At 53.9% G+C, this 25951-nt stretch overlaps 1 protein-coding gene across 2 annotated transcripts; it reads right to left on the bottom strand.

Moving 5' to 3' along the window:
* Positions 1-210: 210 nt before the first annotated feature.
* On the bottom strand, positions 211-25937 carry LAMB3 (laminin subunit beta 3). 2 transcript variants are annotated; one of them, XM_062013503.1, is made up of 24 exons: positions 25809-25937; positions 24743-24811; positions 23530-23704; positions 22898-23052; positions 14197-14311; positions 13984-14057; positions 13434-13616; positions 12982-13045; positions 12531-12706; positions 11741-11864; positions 11206-11394; positions 10961-11116; positions 10174-10370; positions 9180-9291; positions 8268-8646; positions 7799-7959; positions 6554-6762; positions 5271-5474; positions 4490-4634; positions 3569-3776; positions 2436-2577; positions 2172-2348; positions 1420-1573; positions 211-950 (listed from the first exon to the last, which is right to left on the bottom strand). In XM_062013503.1, the coding sequence occupies exons 3-24, from the start codon at positions 23576-23578 to the stop codon at positions 814-816; spliced, it is 3510 nt and encodes a 1169-aa protein (XP_061869487.1). In that variant the 5' UTR covers positions 23579-23704; positions 24743-24811; positions 25809-25937; the 3' UTR covers positions 211-813. The 2 variants fall into 2 exon arrangements, with proteins under 2 accessions (XP_061869487.1, XP_061869488.1); XM_062013504.1 differs by lacking the exon at positions 24743-24811.
* Between the last annotated feature and the right edge of the window lie 14 nt (positions 25938-25951).

Here is a 25951-nt window from a genome sequence, read left to right as displayed (position 1 = left end):
TCTAAGTTCTCTGCTTCTGAGTCTGTAATTGCACAATAAATACTTGCTTAATAAAGATGAGTTTTGTTTTGTAAAGTGCCTCTTGGTTATTCATAGCAATCTGATGTGGAAACGGTTTATGAAGTCCCTTCCAAAGCCCTCCCCGTGCACCTGCAGACCTGCTCCCTCCAGGGCTCTTCTGGCAAAGTGGTACGTGGGAGATGAGCAGATTGTGGCAGAAAGTCAGACAAGACATTTGACTTCACCTTTGAGTATGAGGCTGCATTTCTCTTATTTGTATAAACATGGGTGTGTTGTACAAATGTGATGGAGATAAAATTCCCCGTTTCTGTGAGCTGGGAATTTGAAGAAAGATCCAGAAGGGAAGTACTGAAGCCATGGCAAGTTTTAAGGATTAACTGCAGCATAGATAAAGAGCTTTAAAAGACCCCACATAAGGGCTTTAATTTGAACAATGAAATTCAGCTTAAAGAGCTTGAATTGGCTAAAACAAGAAAAGAAAGAATGTCTTGGTCTATAAAGCCCTCTGGAAACAACAGCTTTGAGGATGTTTTTTTCTGCCATGGAGGATTGCTGCCTGTCCCCCTTTTTCCTCCAACCACCAGGCAGCTTCAGCCAGTCCAACCAAGGTTTATCCTCTCCGTGGGGTTTCTCCTTTGACTCAGTGCAGCTATTTTCCAGAGGTACAGAAACTCAATTTGCTAAAAATAGAGATGTTAGGCACATGAGAGCTCCAGCTGGAAAATGGCAATAAATACACCAGTGAGTGTCTGCAGAGGAGGAAGGCAACACTGCCCAAGCACGGGCAGCTCCTCACTCGCATGTGTTGTAGTAGACGACTTGCTTGTTGATGGCATCCCGGATCCTTGCCACTTGCTCCTCCAGGCCTGCCAGCCTGGCTGACTTGGACATCAAAGCCTCATTGCTCTTCAGAATTTCTGTTTGTAAAGCTGAGGAGAGAGGGCATGAAAGGGTTATGTGGTGACAGGAGAGGAGGGAAGCACCGTGGCCATTACCCTCCCCAGCAGGTTGGGCTGAGCACCCACCTCTCTCTTGCATAGGGGGGACAAAAACTAACATCCTGCATTCCTTTCCCCTTCTCCCCCTCAAAAAACCCACCTCAACACCAGTGCTCTGACCAAAGCCCTTAGAGTTGAATGCTTCAAAATGGCAGCAAGAGTGTGGAGGAAAACCAGGGCACATGGGCACTGCAGGCAGAGGGTCCTTTCCACAGTGACACACACACCCTTGCAAGCTCGGTTTACTGGCACAGCATCAGCAGATACAGCCCAAACCCACACCAGCTCACTGCCAAAAGCATATTGTCTTCCTCGTAGTTTCTTTCCTCCACACCTTTGGGAATCAAAAGCCTTGGCCCAGTACATGACATTACTACATCGAGTTCACAAAGAGTCTTACTTTCCATCCTGAGCATCATAGTCAAAGTTTCCTCAAACAAAGCCCGTGCCTCCATGTCTATGCTTTGCACCCTGCTGCCCTGCTCTCCATGAGCTGGGCCCTGCTCCATCCTTCTCTTCAGCTCAGCATACATTTGTTTCACTTTTTCAAAAGCCTGTAGGAAAGCAAATAAGCAGTGCAGGTAGGATCAAGCACATAGACTGGGGAGAAGGGGATTTTCCAATGGGGAAGAGGATTTTCCAATGTTGAATCTGTTTTAAACATTAAATGGACACTGCACTAGAGCTTTGTCACTGTGTTATCGTGCTAATCTGTCACAGTTTGTGATGTGCTCATGAAGATTCTGCCTGGGCCACTCTGCCTCAGGTAGGACACAGCAGGAATTATTTTGCTGCAAAGAGCATTAGGATTACAGAATCCCAGCATGGGCAGGGCCCTGCAGAGCCACTCCAGCCCCAGCCCCTGCTCGAGCAGGTTCCCCTGGCTCAGGGGGCACAGGAACATGTCCAGGTGGGGTTGGAAACCTCCTGAGGAGCCTCCACACCCTCCCTGGGCAGCCTGGGCCAGGGCTCCCTCACCTCAGCACCAAGGACTGAGAAAGGTCTTGGAAGAATTCATTAGTGGGATACTGCACCATAAGTGACACGACAGCACACAAGCCATGTCCTGAACAGCAAAGCTTCCTCGCTGCATCTAAGCCCATGGCAGGACACAGCTGGGGTGCTGTGACGGCAGGGAAGCGGGGTCAGTACCTGCTGCGCTCCCTGGGCCTGCTCCTGCGCCTCGCTGGCCGCCTGCTGCACGTCAGCAGCCCTGTGGCGGCTCTGGGCTGCTCCGTGCTGCAGCTGCTGCAGCCGCTCCAGCAGCACGGCCAGCTCCGCCGCCACCGACTGCACGTGCTCCTCAGCCGGGCCAAGGACGGCCTCGATCTAAAAGCAGAGTGTCCCACGTGAAGGAGGAAATCACACCCAGCCCCCCTGAGAATCCCCCCTGGGCAGTCACTGCGCCTCACTCACCTCATCAACGCGCTCCTGGATGAAGCGCAGGGAAGAGCCGGAGCCCTTGATGGCCCCTCGAGCCTCCAGGAGCAGCGCGTTGGCTCGGCGCAGGTTCCCCAGCACCTCCTCCACGCTGCCCTCCACGGCATTGGCCCGGTTCCTGGGGAAACGTGCCGTGAGTGGGGATCATTGCATGGGCTGGGAGCCCGGGTTGCAGAGGCAGAACAAGAAAGCTTGAGAAGAATGACAGGAAAGACTGAGAAGGCTGTGACCTTCCTCCAAAGCCACAAACCCCATATCTGGACACGCTGCACTCCTGCAGGTTTCCTCTCAAGAGAAGCATTGCTGCCATTTCATACCCCCAAGCAGAGGAGACAAACCACAAAGGGGAGAGAAACATCCTTCAAACCAGTTAGAAACATCTGTTTTGTAAGTAGTGAAAGAAAAGGTATTGAAGGAAAAGCAATAACCACTGGACCAGTTTCAGTGAATGCTTTTCTTCTTGCAGTGGGACTACAATTGACAGGGCTCTCGTAGAAAGCCAGACTCTCCTGTCTCATCACTTCCAGCAGGTTAAGCAGGTGTCAGACTCTATCAAGGAGTTTACATACTTATCCCACTAACCTTCTCGCTGGGATATTGCTGCAAGTCAACATGTGACAAAGTAGATGCTCCAAATTTGCAAGGACACTCTGTGATTACTTTTTAAGGGACCATGGGATAATCTCCCCAACTCTCACCCAGAAAACAAATTGCCATTTAATCTCCTTGTGCCCTCTTGTGCAATTAGGATGTAGGTCACCAATATCAAGCAACACCAGTGCAACACTGTTGTATCCTATCACAGGAACCCAAGAGACAGAGAAAAGCCTCCATTATTTTTGATGAAGTGCTCCTTGTTCCAGTATCTATAACAGGATCTATTCCTGGCAGCCAGACTTCTTATCTCTATTGGGGCGTCAGGGAGGTGTCTGTAGAGATTGTGGACTCATTCTTTTAGGCACTGCAGGGACATAGAAGGTCCTGGGCTAAAACTTCGGATTGTGCAAGTGGGTACAGCTCCAGCAGAGCGAGATTTCAACCCAAGAACCACCACATTCACTCTGCCTGAGTGACCCTCAGCTGCCAAAAGCCCTTGAACCCCAACCGACCTGGCTTGTTCTGCCTGCTGCTGGAGCTGCTTGGCCTTAGCAATGTCCTCGGCCGTCTGGGCGAGTAAACTCTCCGGGCACTTCAGATTAGTTGCTAAATTCTGGATCTCAGTCATTTTCCTCAAGACTGCAGCAGCATCCGTGGGGAGACGTAAGGAGAGGACAGACTCACTGATTTCCTGGATAGTGGCAGGGTCTGTGTCTTTGTCTATGGAGCAGACAGACAGACAAGGTCAGAAACAGGAGAGGGGAAACGTGCAGATGTGAGGATGAGGGCAGGCAGCCAGCTGTGCGTGCTCACACACATCCAGGCAGCTGCCAGGATCCACTCTGAATGCAAAGCCTTTGAATTTAATGCACTTCTTGTTCACGTCAGTGAAACTTTCAGGAAAGGGCTGAGATGATACCTCTGTCAACAACACCACCATGACCAAGCCCACAGCACAGACTGAGCAGATGAGGGTGTGTTTCAAGACAAGGCTTTTTCATTTCCTAAATAAAAGTTAATAAATCTGAGGAACCCAAAGCAGGCAGAGCCCAGGGGACACGAGCCCAGAGATTAGCTCTGAAACATCTTCGCTCATCACTAACACCAGGCAGTACCAGATGACCTGATTTTCTTATTCAGCTAATGCTCATGAGGCTCATTATGTTATTACAATCTGTCTGAGAACAATAAGTCATCCCATTGGTTTGTAGGGCAACAAGGAATTCTTATCTGATTAATACATCTGCTCCAGAGAAGCGGTGCCAGGGCTCCCTCAGCTCAGCACCGAAGCAGCTTCTCCTCCTGTGCCAGGGGCACTTCCCACATCCCAGCCTGTGCCCGTTACCCCTTGTCCTGTCACTGGCCACCACAGAACAAAGCCTGGCCCCATCCTGTTGCCACCCAGCCTCTGGGTGCTGGCAGCTCAGCGGTACCTGACAGGAAGTTTCGCACTTGCTGGATGAACTGCTGGATGCGCCGCACGTCTCCTTCTACCTGTGTCCTGGTCACACTCATCTGCTCCACCAGCCGCCGGGCGCTGCTTTGAATCTGACTTGCAGATGTCTCTGTTGTTTCAATCTGCAAACAACAACATCCTGATGGACCCATTTCTTCCCAGTCTGGAATCCCATCAGCAACCCCGAGTGTACTGGGCAAGGCCTCTTGCAACTATGCTGTTCTCCTCTCTTAGCATGTCCCCACTTAGAAGACTGTAAATAGGAAAGATTGAGGGTTTGATTTGCAGAGGAAGTTCCCAAAGAAGGACAATGCTGGTTTAGGTTTTTAAAACACCTTTGAAATGGATTTGGAATGACTCAAAATTCACTTTATCTTTGCAAGCACCTAGAGAAGGCAGCTGTGACAGCACTAACACACATACTCTGGTAGGTGGCCTCAAATGTTAGTGCACACACACCCACGGAATCAGGGAGGTTTCCACATCCCCCCTTCTGCCATACTCATCCCAAACCAGGTTCCTTGGGACATGCCCAGAGCTGCTGTGTGCCCTCAGCTGTGGCTGCTGTGCTGGGGGAGGCAGAGCCCACGGGAGCTTCCCACTCAGAAGTTACCGAATCTCTGAAGCTGTTCAAAGGATCAAGCCTCAAACAAGACTTTGAGCTTGGACATTTACCCCAGCTCCTCCAGGCCCTGCTGTTTGACACCAAAGGAGGGAGCTCGGGGCTGTGCCGGGTGGGCAGCACTGCCCGCACTCACCAGCTGGGCCATGTCCCGGAGCCGGGCGTTCAGGCTGCGGAACTCCCTGGCTGCCTGCCCGGCCGTGGCCAGGGCTGCCCCGGACAGGGGGACGATGCCGTGGCAGGGGCGGCCGTTCCCGCAGGCGCTGCCGCCTGGCACGGGGCAGAGCAGCCCCTGGCACTGCGCTGGTGTGCACGGCTGTGCACGGACACCGCCGCAGATCTGCAGAGGGAGAGAGCAGAGGGACAGTGAGGGCATTGGCCTCGCTGGTGAGGCTCCACTGCCCTCAGGGAGGCAAAGCAGCACATCACAGGGACCAAGGGTTCAACAGACCCTGCCAGGGAGCTGTGCTCCTGCTGCAGGAGCTCTGGCTTGGGACAGGGGTGGAGCCAGCCCTGGGCTGATGGTGATATGTGCGGCACAGCCACGGCAACTGGAGACTGTGACCATGTCAGAGAAGAGCAGACAGAGCCACACGTGTACAGCAGTGCTGAATGCCCACACCTGAGACAGCAGCATCAGGTCAGCACCTCCTCACCACCCCAAGCTAAGGCATAAGCAGGAACAAAAGCAGAAGCTAAACCCTGATGTCTCACAAAGAGGAACAGAGCACATCTGCATGGAGCAAACATCTCATTTACTCTAAAGTCTTCCCCTCGGGGCAGGGGAACCCTGTCCAACCTCTTCAGTTTGCTCTGGGAGAGAGGACAGGATGAGAGGAACCTGCCCTCCTGCCTGGACATCAGTGGTTTCAATGGCATCCTCTAGAATTGCCACCCACCAAAGAGTGCACTGCTGAGGGGCACATGCAAACCCAGAGCCAGCACAGGCACCAGCACAGCCTGGTCGCTTGGGAACATGCTGGTATCCTGAAAAGTAGAGAGGGGAGGCTGGTGGTCTCCACAGCAACCGTGCTTTAGGAGACACCAAAACAGATCTCCATGGCAATAACAAAGCAGCAAAGAAGAAATAAAAGAAACCTCACCCAGAAATTAAGTGGGTCTTTGAAATACAACAACTGACACGGGGAAAAGTGTGTGTCTGGGAGGGGGTGGTGGGCAATGCTTTGGTGTCTGTGATCCCCCAGCAGAGGATGCTCAGACAATTCTCTGCTGATGCACCCAAGCAGTGGGATGTTTGGATGCCACTGGTGAGCCTCTCTGGACAGACTTCACCCTGCCATGCCAGGCTGCTTAAGGAATGATGTGCTGCTGCAGGATGAGACTTCTGAGCACTGCACAGCCCTCTCGAAAACTAGATGTGTGCAGTGAGGAAATCAGAAAACCATTTTGTATCTTCACCTTATTGATGACAGGGGTGAGGTTGGGAGAGGAGGCGATCTCGCCCTTCAGGGCCAGCAGCTTGGAGCTGGATGCCCTGAGACCCTCCAGCAGCCCCTCGACGCTCCCGCGGCTCTCCTGGGACTCAGCCAGGAGCCCCGAGACACCGGCGACGTGGCTGCTGGCATTGGTGGATGTCTGGTAAGCAGATCTGATTGTCCTGAAGGCTCCTGCAGGAATAACAATGATAAATGACACAAATGCCTCCGTGACTCATAAATGCAGCAAAGCTACCTAAACGGAGGCACTGACTACACCCTGCGAGTGGATGTGTGCACGGAGAGGAGCGGGACGCAGAGTGATTAGTCACTAAGGCGTAAAGAAAAAGCTCCTTTTATTTCCAAATGCCTTTCAGCCATTCCTTCAGTGAGCTACAGAGCTCTCCTGAGGGACTGAATTCTGGGTTGGAGCTAAGAGATTGAAACAGAACTAAAGCAACATGATGTGCACAGGCTGTCCCAGCCTTCACTTCGTGCAGCCCAGAAGGGCTTTGGCAGAGCAGGACAGAGCTTTTGGAGCCCTTTCCCTGCTTCCTGAGCAGGTCTCACCATTCCCCTCTAGCACAGCCTGTGCCTCTCAGCCCAGCTCAGCTGGTTTGGAGGTGCAGAGTGAAGCTGCCCAGGCTGTCGCCACTCGCTGTGGCTCGCACGTCCCCGGCCGGCTGAGCCGTGCGCTGCACCAGGGAGGGGGAGGCAGCAAGGAGGCACTTAGAGAGGATTAGCAGGGATCTAATGGCAGCCTACCACCAGCATCACCACACAGCTTAATTAGCTCTTCTCCTAAGCGCCTGACAGCCACCTGGCTCTCTTCCCCACCCCTCCATCCCTTCCATCTGTGCACAACCTTCATTATCTCAGCTTCTTCCCAGGTTCAGTGACAGGCTCCCAGTGGGGTTCCCCCTTCCCACCACTCCCACTGCATCCCAGCAGCACAACTTGTGTTGGATAGGGGACAGGAACATGGTGCCCATGGAGTGAGACACTCAGCCCCCAAACACCAAAGCAAACAACCCGACAGCATGAAACCCTGGGGGTCAAGGAACAGAGTCTGGGTAGAAAGCATGCCTCTGTACTTGCTGTTCCTAAGCTGACAGCAGGTTAACAACTCCATCTCGTGCACCCAGTCAGTGGGAAACCACCAGGCACAGTCACACTGAGCTAAATTAACAACTGCAAATTAAGAGACAATACAGCTCCAGCCCTGTACCTGACAGATCCTTGCTGCGGCTGGACTCAAACTGGGTCTTCTTGCTCAGATACTGGGTGTTAGTGATAAGCAAGCTGCTGTTGAGGGCTTCAAGCTCCCTTGAGAGAGAGGCTGTCTCATCCAGAAAATAAAGGTCAGGATTTATGCCTTGGACCTGCTCCCTGGGAGAGAAAAAAGTGGAAAACATTAATTCAAGTAGAGAGCGAAGCACCTGTAAGTGGAGAGCAGGGCTCACGTGTGCTCAGGCACTGCCAGCACCCACTGAAGAGGCACTTTGGAGCCCAGAACGCTCACAGCCAAGGACATGCCTTGTGGCCTTACAGGTCTGTGGAGGTGGCAGAGAGCAGGGCTGAGCTGTAGCTCTCCCACACCAGGCCAGCCTGCAGGACTGTGCCCAGGCAGAGACCAGGCACGCTGCACATGCCCCAAGCATGCCATCTCCCCCCATCTCCCGCTGGCAGCACCTCACCTGATGGCAGCGAGCACACTGCCCACCTGGGCCAGGCTCTGCTCTGTCACTGGAGCGTGGCCCAGGATGCCCTGTGCCTGCTGCAGGGTGCCCTGTGCCTGCGTGAGCCGGGGGCCGAGCCGGGAGCCGCCGCTGCCGGGGGGCAGCTGCATGCTGGAGTTGCTGAGGCCAGCCTGGCGCAGGCGCAGGCGCAGGCGCTGGACGTCCCCGTCGTAGGCTCGGAAGCAGGGGTGGCACAGCTGGCAGCCGGGGTAGGTGCTGCAGTGGCCACGCTGGCACTGGTCACAGCGGGGGCCCGTGACACCCGGGCGGCACAGGCACTGGCCCGTGCTCTTGTCGCATCCCACGTCCTCCGTGCCCTGGAAGTCGCAGTCGCATTCTGGGTGAGGTGAAGGGGGAGAGATATAGAGGTGATTGAGAGATATAGAGGTGATGGAGAGATATAGAGGTGATGGAGACATATAGAGGTGATGGAGACATATAGAGGTGATGGAGAGATACAGAGGTGAAGCCCACCAAAAGGTGGGGAGAGAAAGAAATTAACGTATCTAAAGTCAGACCTCGTTAGTGGGATGCCAATAATGCCACCCATCAGCCCCTGAAGCATCTGGGAAGAAGGTGGCATGGGCAGAGGAATGGAGATGAGCCCCCCAGCCCGGATGCTTGCCCAGCTCCTGACCCTGCAGGGCCAGACTGGCGTGGCCAAGAGGCTCGCCCAAGGCTACTGGGAGAGGACTGGGGGATACTTGGGGATGGTGATGAACTGGGAGACTGCTCCAGAAAGCAAACTCCTCTTGCAAAACAGCATGGGAAACACTGCTGCCAGGACACAGGCCAGGTGTGCTTTCCCAGATAACCCATGACTAACAGAGCTGAGGAACAGCGAGGGGAAAGGGAAGGGAAGCTCCCTACCTCTGCACCCTGCCCGGACGTCTCCGTAGTGCCTGTCTGGGCAAACCTGCTGCTGCACAGCAGAGCACGTCCGTCCTGTGAAGCCTTCTCTGCACGGGCACTGCCCTGTGAACTGGAGAAGCAGAAATACATCAGGGAGACCTGCCTCTGGGCACTTTCCTGGGCAAGCACTCCCTCCCTCCACTGCTTTTGAGCAATGGTCAGCACATAGACAATCTTCTCTGCTCAGCCCGTGCCCCAGGACGTGCCCATGCTGCTCGTGCCACGCTGCAGGCTCAGCCACTGCGACAAAAACAGGCTCCAAACAGCTCAAGCATTGCAAAGCAGAGTTTCAAGCTTTGTTTCAAAGACAAAAGAATCACCCACAAGCAGCCACATTAGGATCTCAGGTCTCCTCCCTGCACTGGGCTCCTTTGGGACCTATCTTTGGCTCTTGACTTTGTAAAGGGGCTTTCTGGGTTTTTTTTTCCATTTAATTCTCATTTTCCAAGTTGTGTCTTAAACCTGAGGTGACACAAACGCTTCACACTGACAAATGAGGATCATTAACTTGCCTTGCCTGTATGAAGATCTCTTATTAGGACTTCCTTGCTAAATATCAGGCCTTTTAAAAATGGCTTAATCTTGCCTTGGTAATTACCACCTTTCATCCTCCTGAGCAGCCTGTCATAGCGTTTTCTAGGAAATGAGAAAAGGAAAACAAGAGCAAGACACGCTGAGGAACACACAGCCCTGCTTGTGGAGGCTCCCCTGGATGGGACAGGACAATGGAGACAGTGACAGGAGCTTTTCATGCTCTGAGCACAGCCCCCTTGGCCACAGCACGTCGGGCTGTGCCGCTGGACCCTGCCACCAGCAGCCCCCCGTGGCTTTGGAAAGGGAAGAGGAGATGGAGCTCGCAGGTGCACGCATGAAAGAAGGCAGAGAAACGAAAAGAATCCTGCTGAGATACACTGAATGTGCCCTGAGGATGCTGAGGGCAGGCTGTGGGTACCTGGTTGCAGTGGGGGCTGTGGGAGCCAGGCAGGTGGCAGCCGCAGGGCCGGCAGCCCTGGCCGCTCCCCATGGCCCAGTGCTCTGCTGCACACTCATTGCACTCGTTCCCCACCACGTTGGGCAAGCAGAAGCACCTCCCTGTCTCGTCGTCACAGGGCATGTCCTGCCGTGTTCCCAGCACGTTGCAGGTACATCCTGAAATGGGGAAGGGTTTATCACACAAAACATGTCTGCAGAGCCCCAGCCCAGCTTCCCATGGAACCAGATGCACAGAGTGATCTCGCAGCAGCTCAAAGAAAAGCTCTCCTGTCCCATCCTTCACTCCTGGGCTCAGCAAAGGGAGCCACAGCCCTGCTCTGACACCACACAGCCTGCAGCAGGACTCAGCAGCTCAAGAGGCCTCGACATCCTCCAGCCCAGGCACAGAGACGCCAACTTGAGCCACGGCTGCCCTCTGCTGCCACGGCCCCGCTCGCCCGCATCGCCTCCCACATCCATCCTCTGTGGCCTCCCCAGCCCAGCGCACCCGCAGAGGCAAAGGGGAAGGTGATGCAGCCCTCCACACGCCCCAGACCCCACCTTCCCTGGGCTTTTCAACAAACTTACACCTGAGACAGGCCATAGCCTGAGCAGGGAGGTTTTATAAGTCTTTGCAAAACAGGACTTTGGCTTGAAAACCCCAAATCAAAACTGGCCTGGAACCGGGTCACTTTCAGAGGCTCTGGGGATGCTGAGTGCAGAGCAGGAGCACCCCCGGAGCAGGGAATGTTTCAGGGTGTACTCACTGCGGCACCCCACGGGGTTGGCGTTGGCCAGCTGGGCAAAGCCTGGCTTGCAGAGGTGGCAGCGGTCGCCCTGCACGTTCTCCTTGCAGACGCAGCGCCCCGTCAGCGGGTCACAGATGGAGCCCGGCACGGTGCCGTCCGGGTCACACTCACAGGCTGCAAATGTGCAAACAACGGCACTGCCAAGGGGCACGAGGGGCAGGGGGGCCGGGGAAGGTGCTGTGGAGGGGGAACTGGGCACTCACGCAGACAGGCTTCAGGATGGCTGAGATCTTGCAGCTGGTTGCGAAAATAGTTGGTTTTGCAGCGCTCGCAGTTGTTGCCTTCGGTGTTGTGCTGGCAGCCATCGCACACACCCCCGCTCACCCCCCCGCTGGCACGGTACAGCTCCGGGTCAAAGTGGCACGAGGCTGAGTGACCATTGCAGTTACACCCTAAAAAACCCCAACAAAACAGCCCAGCTAGTGCTGCATCCACGCAAACCCTTCAGGCAGCGGCAGCTCTGGCACTAGCGGGTGTCCCAGTCCCCTGGTGACATAGTGACACCCACCAACCACCCCAGCACAACAGCAGCACCAGTCACACTGGTGTGCAGTGGAGCAGCTCATGAGGCTGCAGCCCTGCAGAGCAAAGCTCAGTGTGCAAACGTGTTGGGGTGTGTTTTGCACACTTGTGTCAATAACCAGCCCCTCAAAGTGTCCTGTTAAAAGGACTCGGAGCAGGACCCTGCTCCCATCCCTCGGGGCTGGGCAGAGGGGAGGGGACAGGCGCTGGCCGTACTCTGGCACTCGTGGGGGTCGCTGTCCTCGGCGGCTGCCCAGGGCCGGTTGTTGTAGAGGGCGGCGCAGCGGTCGCAGTTGGGGCCGTCGGTGTTGTGCTGGCACACGCAGCGCCCGTGGACCTGCTGTAGAGACAACGTGTCACCTCTCCTGGATGTCAGCCGCTCCGTTCTGAGAGTCATCCTCCTCATGCCTTCCTGGCACATGCCCAGCCCGCTCCTGCCCCTGTACAGCCCCATCCCCTGCGCAGAGGTGAAGCTCCAGCACCCGGACAGGGCTGGTGCAGCACCAGTGACAGGCTGCACCTCACTCGCAGCAACTGGGAGATCATCATCACATCCACCATCCACCTGAGGACAGCCACGCTCAAGGCAAAGCGGACAAGCATAAACTGGGGACAAGAAAAACCCACAACACCTAAAAAATCCGCAGTAGCAAATGCTCCTGGGCATGAAGGAGCCTGCTGAATCCTTGTGTGTGTCCTCTACAAGAGACTCAGTGCTGGCATCAGCAGTTCCCCCAGAGCACGGCCTCTCACAGCCCCTCATAACTCCTTACAAAGCCCCTCCACCTTCCTCCTGATGAAAAGAGGGGGTTTAGGTAGGGGTAGCACAGGCTGTGTCTCACAGGCACAGGCAAAACAGGGCATCATTTATCCCAATTACAAGCAGCCTCCGGCCAGGGGACAGACCCCCACAGCCCAACTGGCCATCCCAGCTGAGAAGCATTCCTGGGTGTGCAGGATGCCACACAGCTTTGTGTCCAGGCTTTGCCCTCGGCCCCGTGCTCACCGTGGAGTGCTGGTCTCCAGAAGGGGCACAGCGGTCGGCGTGGCCGTGGCAGAAGCAGCTCCCCAGCACCTTCATCTCAGTCACGGCGTAGAAGGTGCTGGGTGAGTGGTAGCCCTGGCGAGCGATGTGGGGGAGCTCGGTGAAGTTGATCCGCAGGTTGGTGAACGGCCCCAGCTCTGTTGGGCAGCGAGGGGAGGTGTGAGGGACAGCAGGCACCCAGGCACCTGCTGCACAGGCACGTGGCAACTCTCATGCAGGGCTCAGGGCAAGGGGTGTTGGCACAAGGAGCAGCAGCTGAGTCACCAGCAATGATCAAACGCTGCTCCATGACACCTTGGAGGCACCAGGTCTAACATGCAGCTCAAGGCCTCGTTCACCCCATCTCAGTGCTCTCCATGAGGTGCATCATCCCCCTCTCCCTTTGCAGACAGGAAAGAGGCCGGTCACTTACTCTCGACGGTCTGGCTGTAAGAGGCAGTGAGAGCAGACGCCAGGTCTTGGACACTGAATTTCACCTTGGATGGAAAAAATAGTAAGTTAAAAGCAAGAAACACAAGGTGCTCCCTTCTGATGCTCCAGGCAGCGTGTGCTCTGGACCTGCCTCTCTAGAACATCACTTAACACAGGGAAAAGGCTCCAGAGTCACAGAGGATTTTGTAGGAAGAGCAGTGTAACACCTCGCTTTGCCACGAGACAGCAAGGGCTTTCCTCCCTGAGCAGGGATCCTCCTGACTCCCCCCAGCAGTGCTGGATGCCCACAGCCTCCCTTCCTCACCAGGTGTAATAGGTGTAAAAGACTTCCAGGCCACCAGGCGTTTCTGCAGCAGCACACAAGCTCTTCACCCCCAAACCAGGGCCACAGCGTGTGCGGGAGCCCCTGCCACAAAGCCCCACAGATCCTACCTTGCCCCCGTGCAGAGGGTGCCCCTGCAGCGCCTGGCACCGAATGTCCTGCCAGCTCTCGGGGGAGCCCCGGGGGACGTGGGGGAAGGCGGCGGCGCAGTCGGAGGCCAAGTACTGGTACACGTGCCAGGTCCTGCCCAAGTCATCGGAGCGCTCGATCAGCATGGCAGCGGGCAGCGGGGACTGCAGCGGGGAACAGGCACAGCCCTGACACAGCACACTCCAGCCAGCTCCTGCCCTGGGGCCTGGGGATGTCTCTCCTCCTCCCTCCAGGCTGCTGGAGCAATCTCTTCCCCTGCAGGTTACCAACAGCTTCTGGGTGCCCCACTCCCCTCTCCCAGCCCTGATGCAGACACACAGTACCAACTGTATGAGATGGGAACCCACCACCCTGCTCTACTCCTCCCAGATGCCACGGGGAATGTCCACAAAAACCAGGGGAAAGGAGGGATGGGGACCCCAGTGTGCTTCCAAAGGAAGCTGTGCACCAAGATCCCCAAGGGCCCATCTGTCATCATCTGGGGCCTCCTTGCAAGTGGTGAACACGAACCCTGAAGTGGAGCAGGATGCTGCTGAGCTGGAAGGTCTGGTCCAGGTCCAGCTGCAAAGAGACGTGCTTGACACCTGCGGGCACAGAGAGGCAGCTTCAGAGCTGTGGGCTTCAGGAGAACAACCCACTGAGCTGCCTGAGCCGAGCTCTTTCCTTCTTTCCTTCCAATCTATCAAATTCAACAGTGCTGTTCCCCTGTGGCCGGGTACTCACCGCTCTGGGACTGCCACCAGCGCGTGTGCCCGGCCGGGGACAGGACGTTCTGCACGCGGTGGCCGTTGTGCGCGTGCGGCACCCGCGAGTCGCACCTGCAGCACCTCATGCTCCACTGCAAGAGAAAGGGCTGGTGGAAGCGACCACTCTGGCTCAGTCCCAGGGACAGACCCCACTGCACACCCCAGAGGGGCCTGAGGGCAGTGGAGACTCACTGAGGAACAAATGGCATCAGCAGACCTGGTTTGTTAGAGACCCGAGGAACCTCAGTCAGTGCAACTACAACACACAGCGCACAGAGAGGCCCCTGACACTTTGTTAAAAAGCACAGCTCATGATTTTCTGGACTAAAAACTAGAATCAAAATGCTTTCCACTAAAACACATTTTTGGCAAACCATTAGAAATGTCTTTTTTTAAGCAAACCCGCTATTTTCCACAATGACAACAGCTGATAGAGCTCTGTGCAGCTTTTCAGGACCAGTTTGCCTTTTCCACACAGCCAAGGGGGATGTTTATTTGGGTGAACAGAAATGCATCCAAAAGCCCTGGGTGATGCTCAGGCCCCCTGCGCTCTCCCCTGGGAGTAGAGAGCAAACAGCTCAGCGGGTAAGAAGGCAGCGGGTAGGAAGTCAAGTGGCTCAAAGTTCAGCCCTTCACTTGAGTAATTCAAGGAGCAAGCAGAGTTGTAGCAGGGGGAACACTGCAACGGGAGAAAACAAGGTCCCTGAGGAGCAAACAAATACCCAAATTTTGACTAACCAAGCAACGGTCCAACCAGCCACTGCCGTGGGGCTGACGGGTACGTGCGGGACATGGACGGGCTCAGAAATGTGTAGAAAGCAGCAGGAAGGAGATTGAGCAAGAGATGGGGAGAGGGGAAGGTCCAGACATGAGCCAAGGGGAGAGGCAGGCATGGGGCTGGCAACAAGACCAGCACAGGGCACACAAGAAGGCCTCAGCCAAAGCACTCAGTACTGGCCACGCTCAGAATGGAGCAAACACAGGGGCTGTGGAGGGGAAGGATGGTGCTTGAGGAACGAAACGAAGTGCTTGGCATCTCCAGCCTGGTGAAACAGAGAGGAAAAGCAGATCCCACTCTCCAAAAAGGTTCCTGGGACTGCTCACTGTGGGCACAACTCTACAAGCTCTGAGACAATGCTGTCCCAAAGGCAAAAGTGATGTGAAACATTTGAACGAGAAATGGAAGTTGTCAAGGGTGTGAGCAGCGAAGGGGCCTCCGAAAGGAGCGGGGACACACACCTCATACCGGGTCCCACAGCCTGAGAGCTGAGGAAGACAGAGGACAGCACTTGTCAGTGATGGCAGGCACTGGCCTTGTCCTTGCAGGGCAGGATGGCTCAGAAAGGTCATCCTGGGAGGAAAGAGGGTTTAGGGGATGGTGTCTGGCATGAGGGCTAACAACTGACACCACGAAGGCAATAAGATACCCCACCGCGAGGGCTGGCAGCCGCTGGGGTGGCATAGGGTGACACCAGAGGCACAGGCATGTTCAGGACCCCAGTGATGAGATCAGCTTTCAGTGGCAGAGCAGAGGCATGGGGAGGAACCAGTGAGAAGCAGCACTTTATATCCACCTCTGTGCTAAAATCTCCCCATCTGATACTTAAAACAAGCCAATTCCAACCCAAACCCTAAACACAACCCTACACGTGGCTGGAGAAGCAGCAGGAGCTGGCAGCCAGAGGGCCACAGGGACACGAAGATTTCTGATTTCCCCTTTAAAAGATTCATTCCTGGTTTACAGATATTGGCTTACTCCTGAAACAGGCTCAGCTAAGCCAGCTCAGCCTCTTGTTTCTACAAAAAAGAGAGCTTGGATTCATAAGAACAACCTTTTTATGTAGATGTTATCTTACAGAAGAATGGATGGGACATTTTGCCCAGCATTCCCTTCCTGCTCTCATGCAAGGAGTAGCCTTGACCAGAAAGCACTAACTGGTACTCCCAGATGCAAAGCTGTCCCACAGCCCTGCCCGAGGAGCAGAGGACATGCAGTGACCAACATCAGCTCAGACCATGGGCTGGGTTTAGTTCCTGACAAAGCCCACACCTGGCTCTGCTGTGCCCCTGGACCTGGGAACTCTTCAGCAGCTGGGCAGACAGCAAGGAGATATCCTCACTGTGAACTCATCTGTTTCCAGAATATTTCCCACAGTCTTTATGTTCTCTGCCTATAAATATCCCAGGACAGCAGTTGGGTAACTACCACATTTATAATGATATTGCAGAGTAAGCAAACAGAGAATGCAAATACACAATCCTGCAATTGCCCTGGCTCTACCAACTCCTGGCTCTGCCAGTAAGAATCAGCAGTAATGTGATTTGGTGCAGGCAGGAGAACTCATTTCAGATAAGGATTACCAGCAGCAAATTGTCGGGAACTATCCACAGAAACCATCTAGCCAACAATTCCCAATAACGATTCAACTTCACAATAGTTCTGACTGTGATGAGCAAAGGGAGAAGAAAGGTTTCCTGCAAGGGGAAAGGTTAATCTCAGCTAAATTATTCATGAGGAGTGATTCATACATATTAGACCATTCACACAGGCAGAGACACAAGTGCCTTCTAGTAACTACAAGGTAATATTGGCAATGAAGCTGCAGCCACACTTAAAATGCAGCATGGAGTGAAAATGAAGCTGAAACAGTGTGAGACAGACCCTTCCCAGGCAGCCTGGGAGCTGTGCTCCCTGCAAAACTCTCCTTGTCTTAATTTCCTTTCTCTCCCCCTCGTGGCATTTTAATTAAGGCTAAAATTAACAGTGGAAGCAAAACCCATTTCACGTCCTCCGGACAAATTGTGCAAGTCCTCTATTGCACAACCACAGGATCTATTACTGCCTGTGACTATGTGTCTCAAAGTTCCTCGGGACAGAGGGAATTGCCAAAAATGCCAGTCCAGCGCTGGGCTGAGGGGAGATTTATCAGGTGTAAACCTTCCCCCAGCCCTCCCTTTCTTTTTTTACCAGCACAGAAAGCCTCCTCAGAGCTGGGCTTGCTGAGAATAGAGCAGGGCTGTGGGACTACGTGACAAATGGAAATGAAGAGGTCAGGCTCTGAGCTGGGTCACTGACCCCGGGGCAGCCCTGGCTCTCCAGCACATCACGTCGTCCCCTCCCTGCCAAGCCCCAGCCTGGGTGCCTCCGCAGCAGAAGAGAATCCATGTCTGACAAGGTCGGAGCTGAGAAGGCCAACAGGAAGGTAAATGAAGCATAAGTCTGCTTGGAAACCACTAATCATCCTCTGTGCCTCCAAGCTATGCTTAAGAATTGCCCAAAATACAGGGTGTGGAGGCTCAGAGATGAAAGGAAGTTTATTCCAGCCTTTTGAAGGTAATTCACAAGGCAGTCATTTCAGAGGGAAAGGTTGCATGTGGAGAATAAACAGCTTCATGTCTCAGGAATAAATGGTGGAGATGGGGAAAACAACAAAATGAACCAACAGAACTATGTAGAGGAACAAGCAGGTGCTGTAAAAACTGCCCACACGCTACACCCCACACCTGAGATGCTCCTGCACGGCGCATGCAGGGACACGGGTGCACATCCAGCCCTCACCCATGTGCCCTCTCACAGCTCTGCTGGGGGGTTTTGCTGCTCTCCTCCTGCTCTGACCTTGTGAACCACATGCTGACCAGCCTCCCAGCTCAGGCAGGGATAGAAAACCACAGATCATTTTAAGCTGATGGACTCGGACCAAGTAATTGCTGCCATTTTAATATGAGCAGGGAGCCTTTGAAATAAAACCTCCTGGCATAGGTGCACAGCCCAAAATAAACTGAAGCTATTCAACAGCAAAAATGGGAAGCTGCTTGTCTCCAGTCATGAAATGGAGAGCTCTCCTGCTGCAGAAGATCTTGGTGGGCTGCATTTAACCCAGCTCTGTGTCAGGCAGAGGCACTGTGTCAGTCGGGCTCCTGGCACGCAGTCCTGTGTAATCTTGCACAATTAATATTGTATAGAGACAGTAATTACTGTTCCAAGTTCATTTGGGGACAATCTGGAAAGCAGTGGGAATTTATATGTATATGAGAGACTGAGAGTTATTAAGAAATAGGGTGGGCAGGAAGAATAAATCACCTTAGGAACAGGGGCAGCTGTTAGAGCTGAGTTATTCTCTGTTCTGACCCATTCTGACTCCCAGCACTGAAGGACTTGCTACCCCAGGCTCATGGAGCAGGGCTCATCTCGCCTGTGAAGCAGCCTGTACATCTTCCATGGGAAAGCACAGTAGAAGGTGCTCATGGTTACATCACCATGACTGAATTGCTCAGTGAGCCGCTGGCATTTGCTAAACTGGGCTGTGCTTCCATTCTGAAGCACTGACACATCTCTTGGCCACAATGCCCAACGTCACACCTTTGCTTGAGCAGTGACACTGGGAAGAGAGCTCTGAGGTTCTGCTCAAAACACAGACAGAGGGCTCTGAGTCTCAGCTTGGTTTCAACAGTGACCCCCAAATTCAGAGGCAAGAGCAGAGATGAACACACAAGCTGGACAAACATCCCAGATACGGAGCTTTAAGGAAATGAAGTTAATTTCTCTTGCTTAGAAGCAAGCACGTGGGCGCCTGCTTTCCTCACCCTGTCTGTTCTCACATCATCTCCCCTCAGTGAAGCTCCATTTAAAATCTGGCAGATGACAGTCTGCAAAACCCAACTGCACCAGCTCCTCCCCACACCCCACATGCATCCACGGGGTCCCACTGCCTCTGCAACCTGTCTGCAAAGGAGTGACGGGATGTCTCCCAGTGTATGTGTCAGTTTGCAGTCCTGTGGCAAAAAAATGGATACAGAGAAGGGAGGAGGAGGAGAAAGGTTTTCTCTTCTGCACATTCACTGCAGGTAGGGACACATCCCTGCAGCAAAGAGCAGGGTGTGTCTGAATGCCAGATTGAGATGCAATAAGCAGCAACTCATTTGCTGTATTACCTTCACCAGGTTGTGAGTACCAGTTATTCAGTGCAATCCCTGACATGATGAAGCAATACCCAAAATCAGCAGCCCTGCTTTGAGCTGGGGATTGGACATCCCATGGTCCCATCTGACCACAGCTATTTCCTGATCCTGTGGATGCATTTTTCTGTGTAGAAGCACTTGAGTGTTGCCTGATGACGTGGGTCTGGAAAGCAAAGGAGCTGGGAGGCTCAGTGGCTGGTGAGCCCCAGCTCCCACACACACAGGGCAGCGTGTCTGGGTCGGCACCGAGCTCCCTGACCAGCTCCTGCGGGTGGCCGAGCAGCTGGGACTGTCAGGCAGCAGCAATAAGGCAGACAGCAGCGTTAGTCTTGCACGTTTTCTCTTTCATAGACATTGCCCTGTATTTTTGGAAGCAGCCAAAGACAACTGAGTGCTGAGACACCACAGTGAGAGATGCTACAGACCAGCCCCTGCCAGGCAGCTGCAACCACCCGTCAGCAAGACGAGGAGCCCTCTGTCACAGGGGAGCAGGAGCCATGCAGGAGCCAAACTCCCCTCCCACCAACTCATTTAGGGATTAAGCTTCTCTGGTACCTCTCAGTTCCTGTCTGGATGACCCCCTGTTACCCCAATATAGAGGGTGAACTTCCCACCCTGTGTTCCTCATATCCACCAAGTGCCCATGAAAAGATGGTGAGAAATCTTGGTCCTTGGCCTTATGCAAACAACATATTAACATCCAAAGCCTCGCAGAGTGCAGGCCTGTAGCTGCCACACACATAGGGTGCAGGAAATAGAAGCAACACAAGCACGGGGACACACAGCTTTGCTCTCCTCTTGCCTTCTCTTTGGCAAAAGGTTTCACAGCGCTGAGCAGGGTGCTCAGGGTGCTCTTCCAAATTAATAAAACAACCTGAAAAGTCTGTAGCTACTTTCTAGCTCTGAAGATGTCTTTAAGCACAAGCCCAGAGGAAAGAAACGCTCTCCTTCCAGAGCAACATTCATCTGGCCGGGTGTGAACGTGCCAGGGCATGGGCACTGCTGCTGGCAGGGGCACAGCCACGAGCTGAAGGCGTGCTCAGCCCTCGTGCTCTCACTCGGAAAGGCTGAGCCTGGCCAGGGCACTGGGAACCTGCTAACCCACATGAAAGCCACACCATGGAGTCCCTTGGCTGGAGCAGCCAGGGTGAGCCACACCAGGCCCCTATCAAAGCTCTACACTTAGCAGTTAAATGAAGAGAGGAGTTAACGGGCTTTGAATCACACCTTGGCCAGTGACAGTCTTTCCAGGCACATCAGCACCTTTGCAGCTCCATATCCCAGCTCACTTTTCCATTTTATTCTCAGCCTCCCTCTTGCTTTTACTGTACCTGCTGACTTGAACAGTCATTTCCCAAGCACTAAGTGATTTCCAGGCCAGACCATCAGCCTGCCTGCTTTCCACCCCCCGTAACTTCTCTAATCACCACTGCAGCCCCCCGCGCTATAAATGGCAATGCTGAGTGTCCCTCCTGGATTTCACCAGCCTGAGCCTCCAGCCAGGGAATGGAGCAATCAGTGGTGCAAAGTATAAAGGTTAGAGGGACTTGGAGCCAGAGCAGACAATAGAGCAGAGGCTGAAATCCATGCCCAGAGCGAGTGACCCACCAGAATTGCAACAGAGGACCCTGGGGCAGCATGGGCTGGGGGGGCCAGACGGCGTGTGCCCACCCCCAGGCACCAGCAGCCAGCCACTGCAACCCCTCATCCCATGCCCTCTGCTGAGACTGCCAAACACACTCCAAATTTGTGCCCATTTGGCAACAAAACAAGAGGAGAATTTGTAACAAAAAAAAGCCATGAGTCAATACATCAAATGTGCTTCCTTTGTATGAGATGGGAACGGGAAACCTGAGTTCAGGGGACTCATTTTTGCTTAAATGAGGGAAGCAGGAAAAGGGGGGTGGGGGGAAATCAGGAGATGCCCAGTGCATGGGGATTTCTCCTGCAAAGAGAGGAGCTGCTATACTCAAAACTCCCCTTAGCCATTAGAGCTGCAGAACAGGAATAAAGGCCTTTGAGGGATTTGCCAGCAGTAATGAGGCAGCTCTCATCTCAGTAAAGGATCACATCTATGTAAGGAAGCAAAGGCTCCATTCCTAAAGCTAGAATTGGAGCATCCAAACTAATGTCAGTGTTAATTGTTCCATATCTCCTTAACCCTGCCTCCTTGTAAGGTGTAAGGAATATGAACACTGAATAGTTCAGGGACTTGAAGAGACTGCAGCCTTGCCCTCTGCCTTCCTCCACAGTACCACCATGAGACCCCACTCACTAACTCTGCACCAAATGTGCCATTTCTGCTCAAGGTGTATCACAGCCCTCAGAGAGATGCCCAGTCACCCCAAAGACACAAATGGTGCAGATGATCGTAACTTAAGGACCTTCAGAATGGTCTCTCAAGATCAGGCCCAGGGAATAAGTATCCCACTCCAGATGATATCAGGACAAAGCTTAATCAGGGTTTTGCAGACACTCACTTCCCACAGAACAAGCCCCTCTCCAAGCAAAAGTCACTGTCGAAACTCAACGTTAAGTGAAGGTTTCAAAAGTACATTTAAGGACAATTTTCCTCAAGCATAAGCAGAAATTGGGAATAACAAGAACATTAAAGAGCCAGAGCAGAAGTAATTGCTTGCTTTTGTGCTGCCCACGGGCCTGGCACCCTGAGAAGCAGCGGGGTTTGCTGGGGAGGTGAGCAAACAGCCCTGCTCTGAGAGAAGTGAGTGGGAGCCTGGATGGAGGAAATGCCTGACCACAGCTGTCAGCCTGGAAAACGCCCTGACAAAGACAGATGCTGCAGCCAGCAGTGTCCAGGAGGACGTGATGCTCACACCCATCAGGGACAGAGACTTGGTTTAGTTTCACATCAACCAACAGCTCCCAGCCCACAGGGAACAAAAATCTCTCCAGCCCAGAAGGAACACCACCAGCTCTCCAACAAACCCACTTACTGCCACAACCTGGCCTTCAAGTTGAAGGGGAATTAAAACCAGAAGAAAGCTGACTCACTCAAGCTGGATTTCACTGCAGAAAACTGCCTCACTGGAGGTCTGCCATTTCCTTTCCCCTCAAGCATCTCTTCCAAGACACTTTTTGCTTGTCAGTGCATTGAACCTGCTCACTTTCAAGCTCCTCCCACAGCAGTTACAGGGTTCACACTGCCAGAGGAAGGCTTTGGGAAGTGCTCACATCGAGGACATCACCCCTGTAGCTCTGCACTCAGGCAGATTTATCCTTAAACTCTCACTGTGATTTGGTGGCAGCTTTGGAGCCTGGGAATCGGCAGCTGGTGTAAACGTTATCCTGCCGAGCACCATCTCCTGCCCCTGCAGGACCAGCATTGCTGCCAGCAGTTGGTTGGTTCAGAAGCACGTCAAAGTCTCTGTGGAAGACCTGAAATGTTCCCCTTTTTGGCAACTGAAATATGAGTTTAGTTTATAACTCAAAAGCCCGAGGATAGGAAGCTTGGGATACTTTGGATGCAAAAGCTTCCATTTTGCCTCGAGTGCTTCACACCAGAGCTTTGCTGCCCTTCCTGCTCAGCTCTTCTTGACACGGGCATGGCAGAGAAGGGCTCGAGGGGACACACAGCTGCTGCAGTGACCCAGGGGATAAATACCTGACACAGCTTAAAGACATCCTTGCAAAAAGGGTGGTAAAGGACAGGAGGGGTAAAGGCACCAGGACGCCTGCGCGGGGTTCAGGGCTGAGCGTACCTCTCCGTGGGGCGTGCAGTAGGTCTCGGGCTTGGTGAGGCCGCAGGTGGAGGAGGCTCTGAGGCCGTGGGCCCGGCCCAGCAGCAGGTCCCCGGCCGGGGGGTAACAGGCTCCGCGGGAGCAGCCTCGCTGCGCCCCCAGCAGCCGCGCGGCAGCTGCAACGGCAACAACACAGCACACGGCCTTGTGTGGGGGCGGCACACGGGCACCAGCCAGCACATCTGCTGCTTTCTGCACCACGCCTTGCTTGACACAAGCACACAAAATGCACATGCCAAAGAGGACCGAGGTGTTTTGCCCCTGGATTACCTTTATTTTTAATAAGGAAAAAGAAAAGCACTTTTAAAGTGCTTTGTACTAACATTAATTCCCAAAACTTTTTGGCATGGCCAGTGTTTGGGCTGCAGGGATGCTCAGTCCCATGCCCATCACACTGAACAGCCTTGTTTGATGTCCCCTGCTCACCTGAACAGCCAGCCCTACAGCTGAGAGCTGTCTTTTGCCAATTATCAAATCCCAGTCCCCCAGCAGCCACCACCATCCTGCCACTAATACAAGGCTTACATCAGCGGCATTTCTATTTAGTCAGCTTCCCACACATCCTCCTAGAAGCACTATATGGTGAGCCTTACCCAGGAGGACAAATAGTGTCCATGGCCAAAGCTGGCAGCGAGGCTCCATATCGCCAAGAACACGCCTAGGGAGGAGTCTGCAGCCTGAGCCAAACGAGCAGAGTGTGCCAGTCTAAAGCTCAGTCCAGGCCCTTCACTTTCCTCCTCAGTTTACAGGGACATCATTTTAATTGACCTGCAACAGAATAATGTGGGTGAAAAATCAATAATAATGAAGAGGAAAAGCAGATGCTCAGGTTGCATTTGTTCTTGAAGTACAAAGAGTTCCAGATTTATATCTAACTAATGAAGCATGCACAGGACTCTCCTAAAACATGGACAAGATCACCCTCTTCCCCAAAAGCCATCTTTGGATCTCTGTGTCACTGCTGAGGTGATCCAGAGCTACCAGCACAGTCCCTGGCTCTCAGCAGAGCTGTAATTTCTGACTGCCCAGCTCACCAGGGACATGGAGAAGCCTCAATCCCCCAGCACCACGATGGGCAGTGGGCAGGGAGCTGGCACTGATGCCAGCTTGAAATGTAGGGCCAGAAACGATGCCCTAATGAGTGCACACACACATACACACACAGCCCCACATGCCCCTGCAGCCACACACACACACACAGAGCCCCGCATGCCCAAGCAGCCCCCCCCCCCCCCCACACAGAGGCAGCCCCACATGCCCCTGCAGCCACACACACACACACACACAGAGGCAGCCCCACATGCCCCTGCAGCCCCACACACACACAGAGGCAGCCCCACATGCCCCTGCAGACACACACACACACACAGAGGCAGCCCCACATGCCCCTGCAGCCCCACACACACACACACACACACAGAGGCAGCCCCACATGCCCCTGCAGACACACACACACACACAGAGGCAGCCCCACATGCCCCTGCAGCCCCACACACACACACACAGAGGCAGCCCCACATGCCCCTGCAGCCGCCTCTTCCCAGGCACACTCCACTTTCTGTTCTCCAGCCCCACCCTTTGCCCTGTGTTTCCAGAATCAATCCAGATCAAAACTCACCACCACACACACCAGCCCGAGGTCATGTTCTACGAGAAGAAGAAACCCATGAGAATCTCTGCAGATTAAGTGTCTCGGGGGGAAGCCCTGCAGCACATCCCCAGCAGCCAGAAACCTCACCTGCCTGCTGGGAGCTCGGCCGTGTGCTCACAGACAAGCCTCTCCCTCCCTGCCACCCAGCAACCCACCTGCAACCGCAGGAGCCCTCTGAGCGCTGGGTCTCTCCTCTCCTGGCTTATAACACGCAGCTGCCTCACCTGGGAGAGAAGGTGCCTTGTGGGTGCAGCAATGATACAGGGAGTGATTCAGGGATCTTCAGACATACACACCCAGTTACCGAATAACTCATGACAGCTCCTAGACAGGGTGCACAGCCGCAGACAGAAACCACTTGGGATGGAGATGACAGCAGCGCGAACCAGCTGCTGGGCAGGCAACCAGCAAGTGAAAGCCCATCTGTAGCCAACCCACCTGGGCTGGCCAGGAGGCAATACACCCCAGCGTACACCCACCCTCCCAGACAGGCTCTGCACGTCACGCTTAGGGCCGTGATGACAAGGCAGTGCCGCTATCAGCACCTCAGCTCCATCATTAAAGGCCAACTCAGGCTGTGCACGTGAGTTACAGTCACACTGTGTCCACACATCAGACTTCAGCCTGAATGCAGCCTGTTCCTCTCCTGCCTCCTGGAATCCCCCAAGGCACAAAATTTCCTGAGATAACTCTCAGGCTTATCTACACAAGACAATCCTGTGAAGTCCCTGGCTGTGAAAGAAGTCAGAGTTGAGGCTTTTTAAGAAACACGACTCGTTTGGGTACTGAGCCACACGCCGAGCTGATGACGAGCCCTTCTGCCCGACTTCGGACCCAGGTCAAAGCTCTCCTGCACTTGACACCTTTCAGTGTCACCTTACATGAGTATTAATACAAATAATATCCATTTATTATGATTTTAACAAGTCTGTTTAAACTGATGGCTGTTCTGTGGACACAACTGGGAGCAGCTCAGCAGCTCTCACACACACCACCACCCCCAGCCCACACACAGGGCTCCCAGGCACTGCCACTGTGCTGCATTTCAGCTGAAACACTGCTTTTAATCCTCAGGGAAAACCCCTCATCAAGCCTCTTCCATTGACTTTACTGAAATGACCCCAAAATCACATCCTTTCCCACACTGGTTGTGGGCTCAGCAGACAACACCAGACAAGTCCAGATCTCAGCTCCTGTGGCTTTGCTGTGTGTGGTACCTACCTCCCCATCCCCACGCTGAGTGACACAGGCGTGTGCAAGCTGAGAATCAGGAGCTCAGAGAAAGGGTTACACACAGAGCTGGGGAAAAAATCCTGTCCCTAAGGCTACGGTATGTGCCAGGCTGGCTCAGCTTCCACCTCCAG

This window comes from Colius striatus, chromosome 22 (assembly GCF_028858725.1).
Source record: "Colius striatus isolate bColStr4 chromosome 22, bColStr4.1.hap1, whole genome shotgun sequence".
NCBI classification, from domain to species: Eukaryota; Metazoa; Chordata; class Aves; order Coliiformes; family Coliidae; genus Colius; species Colius striatus.
Note: the sequence above shows the minus strand (reverse complement) of the source record. Positions and strands in the feature narration are given on the sequence as shown.

Excerpts from the sequence above, each read along its gene's own strand:
- LAMB3 (XM_062013503.1), bottom strand. The coding sequence starts at position 23,578 with ATGGAGCCTCGCTGCCAGCTTTGGCCATGGACACTATTTGTCCTCCTG. Across the intron at positions 6,763-7,798 it reads CCGCAGCAAGGATCTGTCAG|GAGCCTTCAGGACAATCAGA; the intron begins GTACAGGGCTGG and ends TTATTCCTGCAG. Across the intron at positions 1,574-2,171 it reads AGGCCCAGGGAGCGCAGCAG|GCTTTTGAAAAAGTGAAACA; the intron begins GTACTGACCCCG and ends GCTTTCCTACAG.